The sequence below is a fragment of the Microcaecilia unicolor genome, chromosome 4 (genome assembly GCF_901765095.1).
Source record: "Microcaecilia unicolor chromosome 4, aMicUni1.1, whole genome shotgun sequence".
In the NCBI taxonomy this organism is placed as follows: Eukaryota; Metazoa; Chordata; class Amphibia; order Gymnophiona; family Siphonopidae; genus Microcaecilia; species Microcaecilia unicolor.
The window spans coordinates 85,203,452-85,224,454 of record NC_044034.1 but is presented as its reverse complement, the minus strand read 5'-3'; the positions used below and the strand labels follow the sequence as shown (position 1 = coordinate 85,224,454).

The window sequence follows — 21,003 nt, the reverse complement described above, 5'->3', positions numbered from 1 at the left end:
GGAGTGTAAAACATGAAAACGGATCTGCAGAAGTTAGAAGAATGGTTTAATGTTTGACAATTAAAATTCAATGCTAGGAAGTACAAAGTGATGCACACAGAGAGTAGAAATCCAAGGGAGACATATGTGCTAGGTGGTGAGAGGCTGATGTGCACAGACAAGGAGAGGGACCTTAGGGTGATACTGTAGTATCTGAGATCTGAAGGCAACAAAACAGTGTGACAAGGCAGTAGCCTTAGCCAGAAGGATACTAGGCTGTATAGAGAGAAGTGTAACCAGCAGAAAAAAGGAGGTGTTGATACCACTGTGCAAATCATTGGTGAGGCCACCTGGAGAATTGTGTTCAGTTTGTGAGGTCATATCTTGCTAGAGATATAAGAAGACTTGAAGCGGTCCAGAGAAAGGTGACAAGAATGGTATGGGGCTTGCGCCAAGGACATATGAGAAGTGACTGGAAGACCTGAATATGTTTACTTTAGAGGAGAGGAGGGACAGGGGAGATATGATGCAGACTTTTAAATACTTGAAAGGTATTAATATAGAAACAAATATTTTCCAGAGAAGGGAAAGTGGTAAAACTAGAGGACATGAATTGAGGTTGTGGGGTGGTAGACTTAGGAGTAATGTCAGAAAATTCTTCTTCATGGAGAGGGTGGTTGATGCCTGGAATGCCCTCCCGAGGGAAGTGATGGGAAAAGAAAACTGTGGCGAAATTTAAAAAAGCATGGGATGAACACAGACGGGCTCATTTTCGAAAGATAAAGACGCCCATCTTTTGACATAAATCAGAAGATGGATGTCCTTATCCCAGGGTCATCCAAATCCGTTTAATCGAAAGCCAATTTTTGACGTCCCCAACTGCTTTCCATCGCAGGGACGGCCAAATTTTCTGGGGCATGTCGGAGACATAGCAAAGGCGGGACTTGGGCGTGCCTAACACTTGGACGTCCTTAACTCATAATCGAAAGAAACAAGGACGTCTCTGATGAACACTTGAACGACTACCGGATCGTGTTTTTCTTACAACCAAGGCACAAAACGGTGCCAGAAATGATGAGATGACCACCAGAGAGAATTGGGGATGACCTCCCCTTACTCCCCCAGTGGTCACTAACCCCCCTCCCATCCCCAAAAATGTGAATAAAAATATTTTGGACCAAAAAGATAAACGTTTTGAGCACAAAACATCTAGAAAATAGCCATTTTCAGAAAAAAAGAGCAATTTTTCTGCTTCGAAAATGGCTATTATTTCCCACTTGAATGTTGGATGTTTTGAGCAAAATGTCCAATGTTGGACTTAGACGTCATATCAAAAATGCCCCTCCACGCCTCATTACATAAAATGGGGCCTGTGCTAAAATAGCACAAGTTAGTGGTAAAATAACCCATCTTAATGGTAGCCCACTTAAATATCTTTCCCCTTTTACTTCTAAAGGATGTAGTTATCAATGTAGGCTTCCATTAAGATGGGTTATTTTACCACTAACTCATGTTATTTTAACACAGATCCCATTTAGGGGGAAGTTATAAATGTGGGCTGCCATTAAAATAGGTTATATTACTACATGTCATGCTATTTTAGCACTGGATCCATTTTATGCAATGAGAACCTATGCTAAAATAGCACAATTTATGGTAAAATAACTCATCTTAATGGTAGCTCATGTGATAAATTCCTCCCTTAATATAATAAGACCTAGTTACTAATAACTTGGGTTAACAGTAAAATAACATAACTCAATGGTAGCCCACATTGATAACTTCCCCCCCCCCCCCCCCCAAAGCCTTGATGGGTTTACTGCTGGAGGGGGAGGGACTGTGGAACAGCCCAGAAGGAGAAATTGGTTTGCGGTGGGGAGGAGATAAAACAGGGGTATATATAAGAGGTCAGAGGTTGACAGGAGCAGGAACAAGGTATTATAGCAAGGACAGTGGATTCGGAATTATTGGATCCCTAATTTTTGCTAGAGTGTGGAGGTAGAGATTTGGAGTCTGGAGGCCTCATATGCTTGTTTCAGGTTGGGCTTGTATTAATCTAGGTAAGCTAACACAATAATTTAACTGAAACTCTCTATTACAGTAGTAAAGATTTTGTATTAGTAATGAGTTATTGCAATGTTTTTGGTAGGACTAGAAAATAGAATATATTTTCAAATCCATGCATATTATTTTCCACTAAAAATCTACTGGTGGGAAAAGCAAGTGCAAAGGTTTGTGGGTATTCTGTACCTGAGGCAAGTTTCAAAGAAAAAATTATGTGCGTATTTGCCCTTTTAAACTGTGTGGAGACCCTGTTAGTAAAGAATTACCCCTGGACTTTGTATAAAAGTCTACAGTTTCAGAACTGTTCATACAGAGCACAATGGTAGCTGCATGTTTGAGAGGCTGTATGAGGAATATGATTGAGGAAGGTGTTGCCGATGTTGGCTTAAGTTTGACAATTTATGTGTTCATCTGCCCATAGTATTAGGAAACAAGGAGGATGACAATTGGGCACACTGTTTGAATCACTCGGTCCTTATCAGACTTCTTCTATTATGCTAGTTAGTGGGTACCTGGCTCATGAAATAACATTTTCTTGGGTTTTTCAAAACAAGACAGGATAGTTGAGTTCAGTTTGGTCAAAATTTGAAAGTTTGTGCCATAATCATATTCATTTGAATTGTACATAGAGAAAAGAGTTTGAGTGTCAGGGATTCTGCAAATTGGGGCTCAGTTTTGGTGGAATTATCTGTGTATATTATGAAATATTAAATATATGTGGTTTGGGGGTATTTTTAGCTGCAGAAGCTTTGGGGCCCTTTTACTAAACCGCATAAGCGCCTATGCACACCCAACGTGCGCCAAAATGGAGTTACCACAAGGCAATTGTGTGGATCTTGCATTAATTTCATTTTTGGTGCGTGTCTGAATAACTTGTATTTCCTGCCACACATATCGAACGTGTGCCAAATGCCACTTGGCACACGTAGGTCATTACTGTCTGGTTACCGCTAGGTCAATAGCTGGCGGTAGGGTCTCAGACCCAAAATTGACGCGTGGCAATTTTGATTTTGCCGCACGTCCATTTTCGGCAAAAATTTTAAAAGGCCTTTTTTACAGGTGCGCTGAAAAATGGATCGGCGCACACCCAAACCCGCGCCTACACTACCGCAAGCCATTTGTCAGCATACCTTAGTAAAAGGACCCCTTTCTGCCTTTCTTGTAGGTAAACAACCTGTGTTAAACCCTTCTCCTTTGCATATTTCTCCCTTGAAAGTTCCTAGTGTGGGAGATTAGTCCACAGTGGATAAGATTAGCAGAACCTGACCTGCCTGGTTTATTTTAAAGTTTATTTCCAGACATTGTGTAGATTTAGCCCTCTAATACTGAGGACTGGATAAGTATCATTGTGTTTCTTTTTATTGCATGGTTTTGATATTGTATTCCTTAATGCTATTTTCTGGTGAAGTGTATTTGCTTGTAAAACATTTTATTGACATAATAATAGGCATGGAGGAGTAACCTAATGGTTAGAGCAGTGGGCTGAGAACCTGGGGAACTGGGTTCTATTCTCACTGTGGCTACTTGTGACCCTAGGCAAGACACCTAACCCTCTATTGCCCAGGTACAAAACTTAAGGGTCCTTATACCAAGCTACGGTAAAAAGGGCTCTGCACTAGCAGCGGGGGGGGGGGGGGGGGGGGTCTTTTTACCAAGAAAATAGTACTACTACTGTTGTGAATAAAGTATTCATATATATATATAGAAAAGAGTGCCCTGAGAAATTTTCACACCCACTTAGTAGTATAATATAACCACTGACGGGTGGCATAGCACTTCATTCATCGGGCCACTCTTTTTTTGTGCAAATAGTGCAGGGGAGAGCAGTCTTCTTGAAGGACTTCCTATGAGAATATTCAAGGAGGCGTGGGCATCTAATCGTTAGGACATGGGGTTCGTAAGATAAGTCATTTACATCCATATTCATGGTTGTTGTATTTTATACTGTTTATTAGCTGCTGGCCAATGTTGGTCTGAGCTTTGACTTGTAGTTGAGAAGTATATAAAGAGCACAGAAGTAGCACACTTTGTACTATTTGCACAAAAAAGAGTGGCCCGATGAATGAAGTGCTATGCCACCCGTCAGTGGTTATATTATACTACTAAGTGGGTGTGGAAATTTCTGAGGGCACTCTTTTCTACATATATATGAATACTTTATTCACAACAGTAGAAGTACTATTTTCCGCATTCACTCTGCAGCTCCTCAGTACCTCTCCACTCTCATCTCTCCCTACACTCCTCCTTGGGAACTCAGTTCACTGGGTAAATCTCTCTTATCTGCACCCTTCTCCTCCACCGCTAACTCCAGAATCCGTTCCTTTTATCTTGCTGCACCATATGCCTGGAATAGACTTCCTAAGCCGGTACGTCAAGCTCCATCTCTGGCCGTCTTCAAATCTAAGCTAAAAGCCCACCTTTTTGATGCTGCTTTTAACTCCTAACCCTTATTCACTTGTTCAGAACCCTTATTTTATCATCCTCACTTTAACATTCCCTTATCTCTTGTTTGTCTGTCCTAATTAGAATGTAAGCTCTGTCGAGCAGGGACTGTCTCTTCATGTTCAAGTGTACAGCGCTGCGTACATCTAGTAGCGCTATAGAAATGATAAGTAGTAGCAGTTTCCTGGTTTTAGAGACGGTCTGTTTGAGAATTTATCAGAGGTAACAGGGATTTTTGTTTTGTTTTGCTTAGTTTTGGTGGTAAAAAGGTAGAAAAAAAATGGCATGGCCATGTGATAAGATTTCACTTACTGCATGGCCATGCAGTGGGTGCACTTAACGCCACCCACTGAAGTGTCTTTAAGGGCTCTCATGCAAACTGGGTAGCGCACAGCACTGCCCAATTACCGTTGGGTTACTGCTGCACTGGTAAATGCGTGGTAAATGCCGCACACTGGGAATGGAACTACCACTGGCGCCTGTGTTTGGCTGGTGGTAGTTCTAGATTAGCATGCGGTAAGCTCGTGTTGGACTTTACTGCCGCTCTATTAAAGGGCCCCTTAGATTGTAAGCCAGTGGTTCCCAAACCTGGTTCTGGAGGCACCCCAGCCAGTCAGGCTTTCAGGATACCCACAATGAATATTCATGAGAGAGATTCGCATGCACTGCCTCCACTACATGGAAATCTCTCTCATGAATATTCATTTTGGTATCCTGAAAACCTGACTGGCTGGGGTGCCTCCAGGACCAGGTTTGGGAATGGGAACCACTGTTGTAAGCACACTAAGGACAAAGGAAGTATCTGAATCTTAAAACTTTGGCTGTTACACAGAAAGATGACATATAAAATTCATTTTTAACCTTTCTACCACTTGCTGCATTGGAGATGAGTCTGGTTAAGTCTGAAACAGTTCATTTGTAACATGAGAAAAATCCTATCATTTGCTGAAATTTCCCCCGACATATCTGGTCTTTCTTTCATATGTCACTAACAAGATTTATTACTTGAACTGGAACTCAGATCTTATTAGCTAACTTTTTATCAAGTATTCATCCATTCTCACACATTCTTTTATAATGTTCAAAGAGCTACATCTACAAAGTAACTGTATTTCTGAAATATATCACTGAAAAAATAATCAGAGTGAATGCATTCATCTACAAGACTCAACTGAATCCTAATAGAAAAAGCTGGTTGCAGGAATCACACCCAGAAAGGCTAAATAAACAATAGATCAAAACAGTGCCAGCAAACAATACAAATAATAAATGTGAGATAAAGAAATTCTGTGTAAAAGCATGAGATGAGACACTAAAAAGAAAATGTAGTATTGGTAGCAGACAAGTGACAGATTAGTTCTTTGAAATGGGAAAATATCATATGAAATATGTTTAAAACAATTAGAAACACATTTCCAGGAACCCTGCCAAGAACTTCCAGGCGTGAACCTGAAAAATCAGAAGCCACAAAGACACTGTAATAGATCGAAGGGTGATAAAATCAACATGTAAGCTGTTAATTTGAAAATAAGTCTAAAATGCTTACTGTGAAAGATCATGATGATAAACGGCAATCTTCAAAACTAACAAACACAAAAAAACAATAAACCTGGAAATGAAATCTGCAGATGCATGCTTCATATTTTCCTGCAACTGTGGGAAAAAAACACTCTACCTGCAGCTTCAGACATACTCTCAAGAAGAAAATGCATGAGACATTCTTTCAATAAAGTCTTTCATGAGTTCAGTCAGTGGTGCTCCTAGGTCGGCTGGTACCTGCTGTGACCCCCCAGCGAATCATCTCCCCCCTTTGAATCACAACACCCCCCTGGTGCATCACCTCCACCCCCTCCCCCCCCAAGTGCAACCCCCTTACCTCCTGGGGGTGCAGGGAGTAGTTGCACGGCTGTCGGCTCTGCCGATTCCCTGCCCCGGAACAGGAAGTAATGTCAAAGGGAGCAGGGAACCAGTGGAGCTAACAGCCGCATGGCTGCTCCCTGCATCCCCTTGCATTGTGCACCCGGGGCAGACCGCTCCCACCGCCCCATCCTTGGTACGCCATTGAGTTCAGTACATACTCTGAACCACACTAAGGGGCCCTTTTGCTAAGCTGACGTTAGCACAAACACATGCTTACCACAGGTTAAAATGCACTGCTGTGTGGCACACTCAGATGTTCTATGGTAGTTTTTGCATGTGTTCACGCTACCCGTGTCCTAAAAAATAAAAATGATTTTTTTAGCACTGGGGGTCCGTGTAGGGCATGGATAGTGGGTGCAGCTATGCTAATCAGTTAGTGTGTGGGCATTGCTGCATGCTAACTGATTAGCACAGGATTAGCATGCGAGCCCTTACCATCTACAAAATAGGTGTCAGTTAGTGCTCACACGGTAATGGGGAAATTAGCACATGGCCATTATTGGACAAATAGAAAATCTGCCTTTTACCAGCAGCGCTAAAAGTGGCCTCAGCACGTGGGAAAGACCCATGTTGGGGCTACTGCAGGCCACTTTTTAGCATTGCTTAGTAAAAGGGTCCCTATATTAAGGAGAAATGGAAAAATTACATAGAAGCACCATAGCAACCGAGGAGAGGAGAATGAAAAGCGCAGTGAATGAACCAACACCACGAAAAAGCACAATGGCCCTCAAGAACTGCTGTAGAAGAGTAGAATTTATTAACAGACCTGACACTGGCTGTGTTTCAGCATTTTGACTGGATCAGGAGTCTACAATCAAAACATCAAAAGACAATTAAAAGATATGTACATTCATTTCATGATCATACACATAAATGAACTCATTTATATCCACAGTGTATGTCAATGATAAAAATCAACATAACAAGCAAATTGTTTTAGCTGCATATTTTATTTATTTATTTATTTGATGAATTTGTGACTTGGCCTAATAGCAGAGGTTCAATGCTAGTTGCATAGAACATTGTGACAAACATCATATCAAAATCACAATAGTAACATCCAAGCATATAGAAATTAAGCATAACATATACATAAGTCATGTTCTACATGGCATCTGTGCAATTAAGAAGGTAATTGTAAAATTGGGCACTTAGTTTAAGGCACCAAAATGCATCTATTTGAAGTCAGTTTTATAAAGAAAAATAGATGTCTACTTTTCTGTATAAAATACAACCGTAGCTGGCCAAAATTACACCTTAGTTTAAGATAAAGGATAGCGAGGCCAAGTGCTACACAAATATAATCAAGAGAGGAAACAGTGTGCTTATTATGTATATAAAAGAGTTTGTTAGCTGAATAATAAATAAATATTTAACCCTTCAATTGTTCAGCTAATAAACTCTTATATATATGTAGTACTAGGTATACTGTTTCTTTCCTTTCCCATAATTTAAGATTTAATGAATTATTGCAAGCCTAAAGCTGGTTGAAATAGGCATAAATACATTTTGCAAATATATGCATACAGTACTTGCTTGCATTTCCCACACTCTATTCAAACTCCACCCATATGCACACCCATAAGGAAACTATGCACCATGCTACCAAAGCACATGTTTTGTATGCTGGTTGCTATTGTATAAGTGGCCACTTAGGTCTGTAAATAAAATGCTGCCATTTATGAAGATTTTTGGCATATAAACTAGGTGGCTCTTTTTAAAACTAACTCTAAGGGGGGCAACATTTTATGCATCTATAACCCTGAACAATTTTATGAGCTTTTTTTTACATATGTAAAACAGGCTTTATATGCTGAAAAAAAATTACCTCCTTAGCAGTGCTATTCAGACAGTAACTGCTAGATACTGTATAGGTCATCCAAAGTTGGATGTGTGGTTTTGGGCACAGATCACAGATTCTTGTGTAAACTAATTGGCTAATTAGGCAATAATCAATTATTGGTGATAAAAATCACTAATTTGCAGTCATTAGTGGTTATATGTGAATGTTCACTATGCCTCTCTTCTATAACCTACATGTCTAACTTATCTCATGTGCAATTCCAAAGGAGGTACAGCCAGGGGAGGGCATGATTGAGTCAGAGACATTCCCAAGTTATAGAATACTTGAATTTGCATGCCTAACTGACATGTTGGTCATGAGCATTTACACCAACCTTTGGGTAGCCTAAGTGCTCACGCACAAAGTTGGGTGCAAAATTGCACTTTAAGATAGTTTTCTATAAAGAAAGTACCATACCATAGAATTTGCACTTACTCCCGGATTCTACATAAGGTGTGGTGAGTAACGTGCATTAAATTGTGTGCACAGATAATTTACATGCGCCACTCAATTGAGTATTGAGCCAGTTAGTCATGATAATTGGCTGATAACCAATTATAATCACTAATTGGCAATAATTGTAATTTACATATGCTTTTTAGGTGTATTCTAAAAATAGGCATGTGTAAATTCCAACACACGTAGCTGAAAGGGGACATGGACAAGGGTGGAGTGTATGCGTGTTGGGGGTGTCCGTCACACAGTGGTGTAAATGGCCATACCTAAATGTACCAACGTTCCCCCAACCCACCTGCTATTCTATAAACCACATCTTACTGTAGACATGGTTGATAAGATAGCACTACACACATTATGATGATATGTCTATATTTAAGATGCCTGATACAGAATCCAGCCCTTAGTGTACATCACCCAGTGCCTAACTTTGGGTGACTTTTACTGAATTCTCCTCACAGGGGCAGTTCTATAAGTGGGCATCCCCTTGTGGGCTCGTTGATGTCACACAGTGACAGGATGTTCTATAACTGCCAAACAAGCCCAACACATCAATCAATGTAGACACAAGGGAATATTCATTGATATGACCTCCACATCAGGACTGATCAAAAATCAACTTTAATCATTCATAGAAACCCTTTTTTTGAACCATTTATTTTTAAAACTGCTTAACTTGAACTTGTAAAAGACTTGTCACCAACGTGGTCCAGGTTTCAGAAACCTGCATCAGGGCATAGGTTATCAGCTTTAATCTAGCATGATATTTTCAAAATGCATTAAGGTAATAATGCACAATATTTGCTCCTTAGCACACCTTAAATGGTAAAAATCATGCATAATGCATGTTATTGGCTGCCACCACAGGATGTGTAATAATGAGATGCAAAACACCTTATTATTACGCAAACAAGTAATGCAACTTTCATTGAACTCTGGCCTTTTGCGCCCAGACATCATTTTAAAGGTGCGAGAGCTATACAAATAGAACTTTGCTCCCTCCTTACTCTAAAGACTGCACCCCCTATAACACCCATGGATTCCTCCAAAGACACCTATACCCTGTAGGCCCCCTTGGGCCTAGCTTTTCAATTTCTGGTGGCTCATGGGGTCTAGGGCAGTGCCAGTGCCAGATTCAAAATGGTGTTGGCAATCTCTAGTGGTGGTTTCACAGTATTACTGCCGGGGGTAAAGACACCTTTTGCCTTTATATGGCAGCTTGACCTTCTAGTGATAGTCAGTTTTCTTATTTGAAACATATGAAAAAGAATAATAAAAATACTTAAGTCAGTACTCAGCCTTGGCGGTTCCTTATGGCGATTTTCTGGAGAGCAGCAATATTCAGCATCTCTGGATTACTAGCCAGGTAAGATAAGACCATCTTTTGCTCTCCTAGGTTATGCAGATAGTTATTCATCTAATGATGCTGAATATCACCATTATTCGGTAAAGTGCCCATTCAGCCCCTGCTCCATCCATGGGCCACCTTGGCATTATCTGGACAGTACTGAGGCGGACTATAACGATAATCAGCAGCACTAAGTGTCACTGAATAGCAGGCTGAATACTCATAGACCAAATATTTTTTTTCAATGCTTAGCATTCAGAAGTAGCACTCATTGAGAAAATGTTTGGCGTCCAAGGTAAAGATTTGTTTAGTTGTGGAATATAACTTATATGTTTAGGAATTCTGTTTCTGAGAAGGATATGAATTAGCCCAAGGAGATATGAAAGCCTTGAAAAGCTCTGTAATATTTAATCCTTTACAGTTACAAGGAATGAAGATGGTCAAAGGAAGTAGGAGTCATTGAAAATCATGCATCAAAGTTTATTGAGGGAAGAACCGACCTGGCCAAGTTTCGGCTAAAAAGCCTGCATTAGGAGTCTAGAAACATATATAGAAAACAATTTACAATGCATAACATATAAGAATACAAATATTTTAAAAAATATATACATATATATATGTGTGTGTGTGTGCGTGCACACATAATGTCAAAATTTACCATCCAGATTTCAATAACACTCAAAAGTATATAACCAAGAACTCCTAAAAATGAAAATTCATATATGAAATCATTAAATAGGCATATCACGCACCTATTCAAAAAGATGTGCACGTATATATACATATATGTGCATTAATCATCACTTAACAATATGGAAATCCTAAGCCCTTAATAGCAAATCAAATGGTGGGCAATTTGTAATAGCATGTTAAAATGTAAAACAAACAAAGAAAAAACTTATAAACCATGAAAATATCAACAAAAAAAGGCCACAAGCACGGTATGAATAAAAGGAACTGCACCATTATTAAAACCAGTCATATATATACTTTAACAAAACTGTCTCTGCAAGTTTGGTATATTGAGATAGTAGGGAGAGTTTTTGTGGTAGATGTTTAATTCTTTACCCTAGTTTAGACCCAGAGGAAGACTAATTATATAGACAGATGAATGAGGTGAGCCCTAAATACTTATCACAATAGGAAGTTTGGGGGTCAGGGCTGGAGGATGTTTTTTGGCTCTTTCAATCACAAAAATGTTCTGGTGCTCCTCACGAATTGCTCTTGAGTTTTCTATTCTGACAGAAGATGATGTATGTTCTTCTTTGAAATCATATATTTGGTAATTTGCGATGTACTATTCTTTTCTTTTTCAGTTTGTTGCACAGCCAAACTGTCAGCAGTTGCTTGCATCTCGCTGGTATGATGAGTTCCCAGGCTGGAGAAGGAGACACTGGGCAGTGAAGTTGTTGACGTGTGTCATTACAGGACTGCTCTTCCCTTTCTTCGCTGCGTGCTACCTGATAGCTCCCAAAAGCACCTTAGGATTGTTCATCAGGAAACCATTTATCAAATTTATTTGCCATACTGCATCATACTTGACTTTTCTCTTCCTTCTGCTGCTTGCCTCTCAACACATTGTTGTAACAGACTTGAACATGCAGGGACCACCTCCAACCATCGTTGAGTGGATGATATTACCGTGGGTCCTGGGTAAATGCATTACTAACGAAAATACAGTGGGGAAAAAATGTTTAAAAAAACATTTGTCCAGCAATGCTGAAGCAAGAAGTCATATTAGGGTATGAGTTTACCCCTAAAGATGTTATGGGATGCAGATGCTAGCTGTTTATTTCTGGCAGCCCATTTCTTAAGAGTAATGTAGGAGTCGGTATTCAAAAGTTCACAGTGCCTACTATCTCGATAAGCACTGCTGACTGGGATATTATCAGAGGTACTATCTGGAAAGTGCATCTGATTATCCTTACAGACCCCCTTTGTACTATAAGCAGGATACAGTAAATAATGCTCAAAATTCAGCACAGAAAAAATTTGACAATGAACAGTATTCTATAACAATGAATCTAAGTCCACTCCCACTCAAAAATTTAACAGAGCCCCGAAAACCTCAGCGGTGCTTCCTACATATAGATAATTTTAAATGTAAGGTTTTTCTGCACCCACCTCGTCATCAGTTCTCAAGAGGTTCATTTATCCAATTCTTATGAGTATGAACAAAATTTATATAAATACCTTCACTTCCCAAAAATATTCAATTCTTCATATAAACTTTCTCCAAACAGACTCAGACATCTTAAATCTTAAAGCATATACTTATCATGTTTCGCTCCCCAGGGCTGTTTCAAGGGCCATCCCCTACAATACAATCATTCAAGAGTTTATTATCATTATCATGTATACCCATAAGAAGAGAGCCCCTTCCAAACCCTTCTCCCATCGATACTGTCTAATCTCAATCTCTCATCAGCGCCAGCTTGACTCCAAGATATCAGAACTTTTCTGCCAAGATGGTGGCGGCATTTATTGCAGACCTTAAATAGAACTTCCTGTCTGCTGATGTCACCCAGCACCCAAATCCTGACTGGCTTACAATAATGAAATCCATTCCAACTCCAAATTCAACCCCCTAGGTACTACCATATTAATCATCTGCTATTCCTTATAATTTAATAATGAATCTACTGAACCACCCTCCCTCCCCACTTGGATATGATCGATAATTTGCCATTATATACAGTATCTGTGGTCGAAAGTTTAAAAGTCAACCAATGGGTCACTAGAGGCACCTGTGTATTTTGAGTAATAATACATGATTTATGCTCTGTTAACCTGATCCTAATGGGGCGAGCACTCCTACCAACATACACCAGATTGCAAGGACAAGAAATGATATATACCACATTCTTTGTCCTGCAATCTGTTCTATATCTGGTTCTAAAAACCCTTCCTGTTTGAGGGTCCACCCATGATGGCCCTCCAAAGTGAACTCACACCATTGACAATGACTGCACTTGGTATGGGTTCCTACCTCAGCCCCATATCTATTTCTACCCATAACCTTACATTTAAAATGATCTATATGTAAGGAGCACCGTTGAGTTTTTCAGGGCTCTGTTACATTTTTGAGTGGGAATGGACTTAGATTCATTGATTAATTTTTCCTACTTTAGTATATTGCCTTGTTGTGAATATTCGTACAGTATTCTATAACAGGCATTCTGGGGTCGAACAGCATTTAGTGCAAGGATCCATGCTCAGCTTTGGCGTAAGGAGTTAACCCAACTGAAACCAGGTGTAAATCCCAGAGCACAAGTTAGACATGGATCCACATTATTCTATAACTGTCTCCACCAATTACTTATAAGGTAATAAGATTTACAATTGCAAGATTAAAGGGGACTTAAATATTATCTCTGTTGAATTACATTAACCTTCACTGCAAGATTTAAAAGCATGTACTCAGAACATGGCACTAAGTTTTAAAAGCGACCATGTGCTATCAGTATAACTTTAAAAGATACCATGTGCTCAGAACACAAAAGACCATATATTTAGCTGCAGAAAAGGTTTATTTACAATACAGATATGTAATAAAGTTGCAAGCAAGAGGTAGCTTAAGAATCTTTACAGGAGAAATATGCTTAAACAAGATAACAGGTTTGAATTATAAGTTAACTTACAAAGTCCTTTTTTGTTGCCCAGCTGAGTGATGACAGCATGAGGCCGAGGACACAGGAATCCAGCAGTCAGTGATGGAAGAGAAGAGAAGAGCAGGGCAGAATAGAAGAGTCTCTAAAGGAGCATGCTCCTGGCTTTTTATAATGTTCCTATGAGCACTCCGTCTTGAGTGATTTGCAAGGAATCATGGTCCCTGGATGCACTGAATCTTGGGTAGTTGCAAAGGATCTTGGTCTGCTGACAAATGGTTTATTGTAGCAAATCCTATGTCTGGATTTCTGCTAGCAAATGGTTTATGGCTTCCTGTTTACGTTTTCTGAGCCCCTTTTGTCTTTAATGGATGTAGGTTCACACTTCTCCAGGCTCTGTGTCTCCTGGTGTCTTTGATCTTTTGTTGTGTTGATATTCTCCCTCAGGCAGGCTTTTGATCTGTCCTTTCAGGTGGGAGGGGGGAGAGGAAGTTTATATCTCTTTGAAGCAATACCTTTTGTCTTTGTCAGAGTTTGTTTGAGAATAGTCTTTTGTTAAGGGAGAGGAAGGGGGAGATGAAATCCAGGCTAGCTAATCTGCTTCTGTCTCAATAAGTCTTTAGAGCTGTATTTTTATATTGGTATCTGATCCAGCATAGGGTTACCATACGTCCGGATTTCCCCGGACATGTCCTCTTTTTGAGGGCATGTCCGGGGCGTCCGGCGGATTTTGCCCCCGCCCACGTTTGTCCGGATTTCTGGACAAACGTGGGCGCGGGTGCGGGCAGGCGCGTGCGTGCGGTGGGCGTGTGGGCGGGCGATCGGCGCGTGGTCTCCCGTCCCCTCCCCTCCCCTTCCTTACCATGTTCCCTGGTGGTCTAGTGACGTCTTCGGGGCAGGAAAGAGCCCCCTCTTTCCTGCCCGGAGCGCTGCCTCCCCTGTCTATCATCCTTCTCGGTCTGGCTGGGGATTCAAAATGGCCGCCGAGAGTTGAACTCTCGCGAGGCCGCTTCAACTCTCGGTGGCCATTTTGAATCCCCAGCCATACCGAGGAGGATGCAGCAGGCAAGGGCAGGCAGCGCTCCGGGCAGGAAAGAGGGGGCTCTTTCCTGCCCCTAAGAGAAGACGCTACTAGACCACCAGGGCTAGACAGTAAGTGAGGGGGGGTATGTGATGGGGGGGAGGGGACTATGTGACGGGGGGGGGGGGATAGGGGCGGAACCCGGACCTGAAGGGGGCGTGGCAGGGGCGGGGCATGAGGCGGGGCGGGGTAGGGGGCGTGACATGTGTCCTCTTTTTCAGAGGACACAAAATGGTAACCCTAATCCAGCAAAATCAATAACTGATACCCTGCTACATATTTCAATAATTCTGACAGTTCAACTCATATCATGCTACAACTGCACGCAGTTTAAGGAAGCGCCCATGCCCCTGCCATGGTCACGCTCCTTTGCAGAGCCACATGGAAACACTTAGGTGCTCTTCTATAAATGGGTACATATGTGTGTTTTTTCACGGATCTGCTGTTTCTGGCATAATTTATGCCTCCTAAATTAGGAGCATAATCTATTTTGGAGCACAGAGTATGCTCATAATTTAGGAGCATAAATTTAGGAGTGTAAATTTAGGAGTATAACCTTTATAGAATAAGGTCCTTATATATCAAAATATATTATGCTCATTATTTAGGAGCATAAATTTAGGAGTGTAAATTACGCTCCTAAATTAGGAGCATACATTTTAGGAGCTTAAATTTAGGAGCATAACATTTATAGAATAAGGCCCTAAGGAGGAGATTCTATATATGGTGCCTAAAAAAATCAGCGCTGAAATCGGTGCCGACAAAACGTATTCTATAATTGGTGCCTAAATTTAGGCACAGTATATAGAATACGTTTAGTTGATATATCAGCACCTAAATCTACACGCATCCATTTATACCAACGAAAACATGGCATAAATCCCTGTGTATAGATTTAGGTGAACTGGCCCATATTCTATAAATACATGTGTAAATTTCAGAATGCCCACAAAATGACCATTTCCCTGCCCATAACTATGCCCCTTTCTGCCTGCACATACTAGAAGTTCGGCGCACTTCGTTACAGAATATGCTTACCGAGTTGTATGCATAAATTCTAATCAGTGCCAATTAGGGCTCATTATTGCTTGGTGCTCATTATTGCTAGGCACACTATTTAGAATCCGGGGATAAGCGTGTAAATGCAAGGGGACCATTCACATGGAAGGATCGTGTATAATGTATCTTCAAGTCTATTTTCTGCAGAAAATTTACCCATACAGAAAGCAGGTGCAGCAAGTCTAGGGGGACTTTTCTGTAAAGACAAGATTAAAAGGAGTGTATGTGCCTAATTCTCTTTGATCAATGATACAAAGTCCTTAGTTAAATGTGCCCAGATACGGTATTCTAAAATGGACAGTCTAAAAATCCGTATCAGCCTTGGGGTCCAACATGGGGAATGTTTTTAAACAGTCCAAACTGGGCAAAAAGCTGTGTATAGGCCACTATGTACTAATGCTAAGTGCATTGTTTTCCATACCTGGTCTTGGAGGCACCCCACCCAGTCAGGTTTTCAGGCTATCCACAATGAATATTCATGAGAGAGATTTGCATGCAGTGGAGGCAGTGCATGCAGATCTCTCTCATGAATATTCTTTGTGGATATCTTGAAAATTTGACTGGCTGGTATGCCTCCAGGTCCAGGCTTGGGAACCACTGGCCTTAGTGCACAAAACTGACGTTATTGTGTGCTACGCATTAGTAACTAGGTGCCATCATTTTTATCTGTGGATTATGTAGATAGCAGAAGGCAGCATGTACTTTTGCACTGAAACATGCCATGAGTACAAAATACACACTTATGCTAGCACCTATTTTAACTGAACATAAACTTTTGCTAGGAAGGAAAGGGAAAGGGATCTAAGTGTCGTCGTTGATGATACGTTGAAACCCTCTGCTCAGTGTGCGGCGGTGGCTAAGAAAGCAAATAGAATGTTAGGTATTATTATGAAAGGAATGGAAAACAAAAATGAGGATGTTATAATGCCTTTTGTATCGCTCCATGGTGTGATCACACCTCGAATATTGTGTGCAATTCTGGTCACAGCATCTTAAAAAAAGATATAGTGGAATTAGAAAAGGTACAGAGAAGGGCAAAGAAAATGATAAAGGGGATGGGACGACTTCCCTATGAGGAAAGGCTAAAGCAGCTAGGGCTCTTCAGCATGGAGAAAATATGGCTGAGGGAAGATATGATAGAGGTATATAAAATAATGAGTGGAGTGGAACTGAATCGCTTGCTTACTCTTTCCAAAAATACTAGGACTAGGGGGCTTGCATCCATCATTTCTATCCCTCTCTTCCCTCCTCTTTTGGTCTGGGTGTCTCTCTCTCTCTTCCCCCCCCCCCCCCCCCCCCTTTATCTCTCTGAATTCCTCCAGGTCCAGCATATTCCCCCCCCCCCCCCCCAATAGATCAAGTCTCTCTCTTCCCTCCCACTGCAGGTCTGGCATATTTTTTATTTCATAAGTACATAAGTATTGCCATATTGGAAAAGACCAAAGGTCCATCGAGCCCAGCATCCTGTTTCCAACAGTGGCCAATCCAGGTCACAAATACCTGGCTAGATCCCAAAAATTTTATACTGCTATTCCCAGAAATAGTGGATTTCCCCCAAGTCCATTTAATAACGGTCTGTGGACTTTTCCTTTAGGAAGCCGTCCAAACCTTTTTTAAACTCCGCTAAGCTAACCACCTTTACCACATTCTTTGGCAACGAATTCCAGAGTTTAATTACACGTTGAGTAAAGAAAGATTTTCTCTGATTCGTTTTAAATTTACTACATTGTAGCTTCATCACATGCCCCCTAGTCCTAGTATTTTTGGAAAGCGTGAACAGACACTTCACATCTATCCGTTCAACTCCACTCATTATTTTATAGACCTTTATCATATCTCCCCTCAGTCGACTTTTCTCCAAGCTGAAGAGCCCTAGCCGCTTTAATCTTTCTTCATAGGGAAGTCGTCCCATCCCCTTTATCATTTTTGTCGCCCTTCTCTGCACCTTTTCTAATTCCACTATATCTTTTTTGAGATGCGGCGACCAGAATTGAACACAATATTCGAGATGCGGTCGCACCAAGGAGCGATACAAAGGCATTATAACATCCTCATTTTTGTTTTCCATTCCTTTCCTAATAATACCTAACATTCTATTTGCTTTCTTAGCCGCAGCAGCACACTGAGCAGAAGGTTTCGATGTATCATCAACGACGACACCTAGATCCCTTTCTTTGTCTGTGACTCCTAACGTGGAACCTTGCATGACATAGCTATAATTCGGGTTCCTCTTTCCCACATGCATCACTTTGCACTTGCTCACATTAAATGTCATCTGCCATTTAGACACCCAGTCTCCCAGTCTCGTAAGGTCCTCTTGTAGTTTTTCACAATCCTCTCGCGATTTAATGACTTTGAATAACTTTGTGTCGTCAGCAAATTTAATTACCTCACTAGTTACTCCCATCTCTAGATCATGTTAAAAAGCAGCATTCCGAGCACAGACCCCTGGGGAACCCCACTAACTACCCTTCTCCATTGAGAATACTGACCATTTAACCCTACTCTCTGTTTTCTATCTTTTATCCAGTTTTTAATCCACAATAGAACACTACCTCCTACCCCATGACTCTCCAATTCCCTCTGGAGTCTTTCATGAGGTACGTTGTCAAATGCCTTCTGAAAATCCAGATACAAAATATCAACCCCTCTCCCATGAATACAGCATCTCTCGCTACACCCTCCCCCTCCCCCCCCCCTCCCTGTGCAGTCCTCCAAACTCACAGAAAGTTGCTGGTAGCAGCAGCAGCAGCAATGAAAACAGGCTGCCTCTGGCCAGTTCCCATTAGAGCCTTTCCTCTGCCACATCCTGTTTTCTCTAATGCAAATTTTTATGGTGGGGACCAGCTAGAGGTAGTCTGTTTTCATGGAAACCTATTACAGGTTTGAAGGATCACATGGGCAGGTGCATCATATGCACAAAATGCACCCTGTGCAACACACCCCCAACTGACGCAGAATGCTCCTGCCCCACCTTCTTTGGTGACATCAGCGCAAGGGAAGCCAATGGATGGTTTCCTTTGTGCCCTGTGTGGCTGCACCAGCCACATATAGTTTGCTATGGCCCTGCACTTGGGGAGGGCAGAGATGCCAGACCCATGTAAGGAGAGGAAGGGGTGAGGTGATGGACTTGTGAGGGGAGGGAATATAGATAGAGAGATGCTAAACAGCAGAAATGGACAGCAGGAAAGATGCCAGTCTGTTAGAGGGCACTTCAGTTCAACAGCAAGCATCCCCTACCATTGCATAGTCCTGTACTTTTTGCCAGGCTTGCACAGTGGTAGTTACACCCCTGTTCTATAGTTTACATCAGCGGTTTTGAAACTGTGCGCCGCGCCACCCTGGTGCGCCGCAGTAAAATCTCAGGGTTGCCGCGGCACATAGCTCCCTACCTTCTCCTCCCGCAGGTCGGGCATCTGCTGATTCCTGCTTCTTACTCCATCTCCAATGCAGTGCTTGCAGCTTACATTTTTGGGCCATCCACGATTCACACAGGCACTGCGGGGCCATCCCTCTGCCGCTTCTAGCCCTCATAACAGAAAGTTGCATCAGAGACGGCTGGATGCGGCAGACTGAGAAGGCCCGGAGTACCTGTGTGAAAAATGGACAGCCTGAAAATGTAAGCTGCAAGCATTGCAGTGGGTGAAGGAGAAAGAAGTGGCAGCAATCCTGGACCTGCAGGAAGGAAGGCAGTGGCTTAGGAAGGGGGGGGCGGTGGGGTAGTCCGCCCCGGGTGCACGCCGCTGGGGGGGTGTCGGCTCTGCTTGTTCACTGCTCTCTCTGCCCCAGAACAGGTTACTTCCTGATCCGGGGCAGAGAGAGCAGGGAACCAACGGAGCCGACGCAGCTCCCAGCAACTGCACTCGGGGCGGAGCGGTCCTCCCGCCCGCCCCCCTTGGTAAGACTGCACTCTGGGGGGGTTGCGCACTCCGGGGGGTGCGTTCGTGCTCCGAGGGGAGGCGCGCCGTGCTGCATCCGGGGGGGGGGGGGCGCAGCGGCAAACCGCCCCGGGTGTCAGCTGCCCTCGCTACGCTTCTGAAGGAAGGTAACAGTGTGCTGGTGTGAGAGGATGGGGCTGCAGGGAAAGGGAGACCCATATGGGGGGTACAGATACCCATGTGGCTGGGGGTGTCGCGGAGACCCATGTGGCTGAGGAGGAGATGCCGTGAAACGAAAAAGTTTGGGAACCCCTGCCCACAGTCAGCTCAGGCTTTGCCTCTATGTATACCCACCCTCAAACTAAGTGCCATGCACTTAGGAACCAGTTTATAGAATAGCGCATCTAGGCAGAATATTGACATTTATGCACATAGGACTAGATTTTATATATGGTGCCTGAAAAATTGGTACCAAAAATATTTCCGCCTAGGCGTATTCTGTAAACCGCTCCTAGATTTAGGCGCGTTTTATAGAATACACCTAGCCGGTTTAAAGAATACGCCTGGCAGCCATGTCTATGCCTAACTCTAGGCGCATCCATTTACGCTAAGTAAGACTTGATATAAATATCAGCACCTAAGTTAGGTGCGGAGCAGGTATTCTATAACCATGCACATAGATTTTCGGAACATCCATGGTCCACCCATTCCATGCCCGTGGCCACACCCCATTTTTGACAGCGTGCATTAAAATGTATGCATACCACTTTACAGAATACACCTAGCAAGTTGTGCACATAAATTCTAATTAATGCCAATTAGTATCAATAATTGCTTGTTAAGTGGCAATCATCAGCTCCAACTGGCTTGTTAAGTAATTAAGTTGTGCATGCAAATCCAGAATACAACCTGATTTGTGCACGCAATTTCAGTCGTGCTATATAGAATCCAGGGGATATTGCCAGATTCAGTAAATGATGCCCAAATATGTGCGCTGAAAAAAATCAGCACCCAGCACTATTCTATAAAGGGTGCTCTGGGATGAGTGCTCTGTATAGAATACTATTAGTCCCTGAATTCTGTACCCAACTTTAGACGTGAGGCCTTACACCAATTGAAACCAGATGTAAATCCGGGTGCGTATTTTGCAGTATTCTATAATTCTGTGTGCAATTTTCCAAAATGCCTCTTGACACACTCATGACCCTCCCAAACACCCCCTTTGCAATTGCACATGCATACACTTAGGCGTTATCCTATAGTGGGGCGCGTAAGTGTATTTCTGTGCGGATCTGCCATTTCAGTGCCTTGGAATGTGTCTCCAC

The 21,003-nt window shown here is 42.1% G+C and overlaps 1 protein-coding gene across 1 annotated transcript in view; it reads left to right on the top strand.

Moving 5' to 3' along the window:
* TRPC4 (transient receptor potential cation channel subfamily C member 4) overlaps positions 1 to 21,003 on the top strand; it is a 457,082-nt gene that overhangs the window by 350,805 nt on the left and 85,274 nt on the right. The window contains exon 4 of the mRNA XM_030200405.1: positions 11,369 to 11,705. Within this exon, the coding sequence (XP_030056265.1) occupies positions 11,369 to 11,705 (337 nt within the window). The remainder of the gene's footprint in view (positions 1 to 11,368; positions 11,706 to 21,003) is intronic.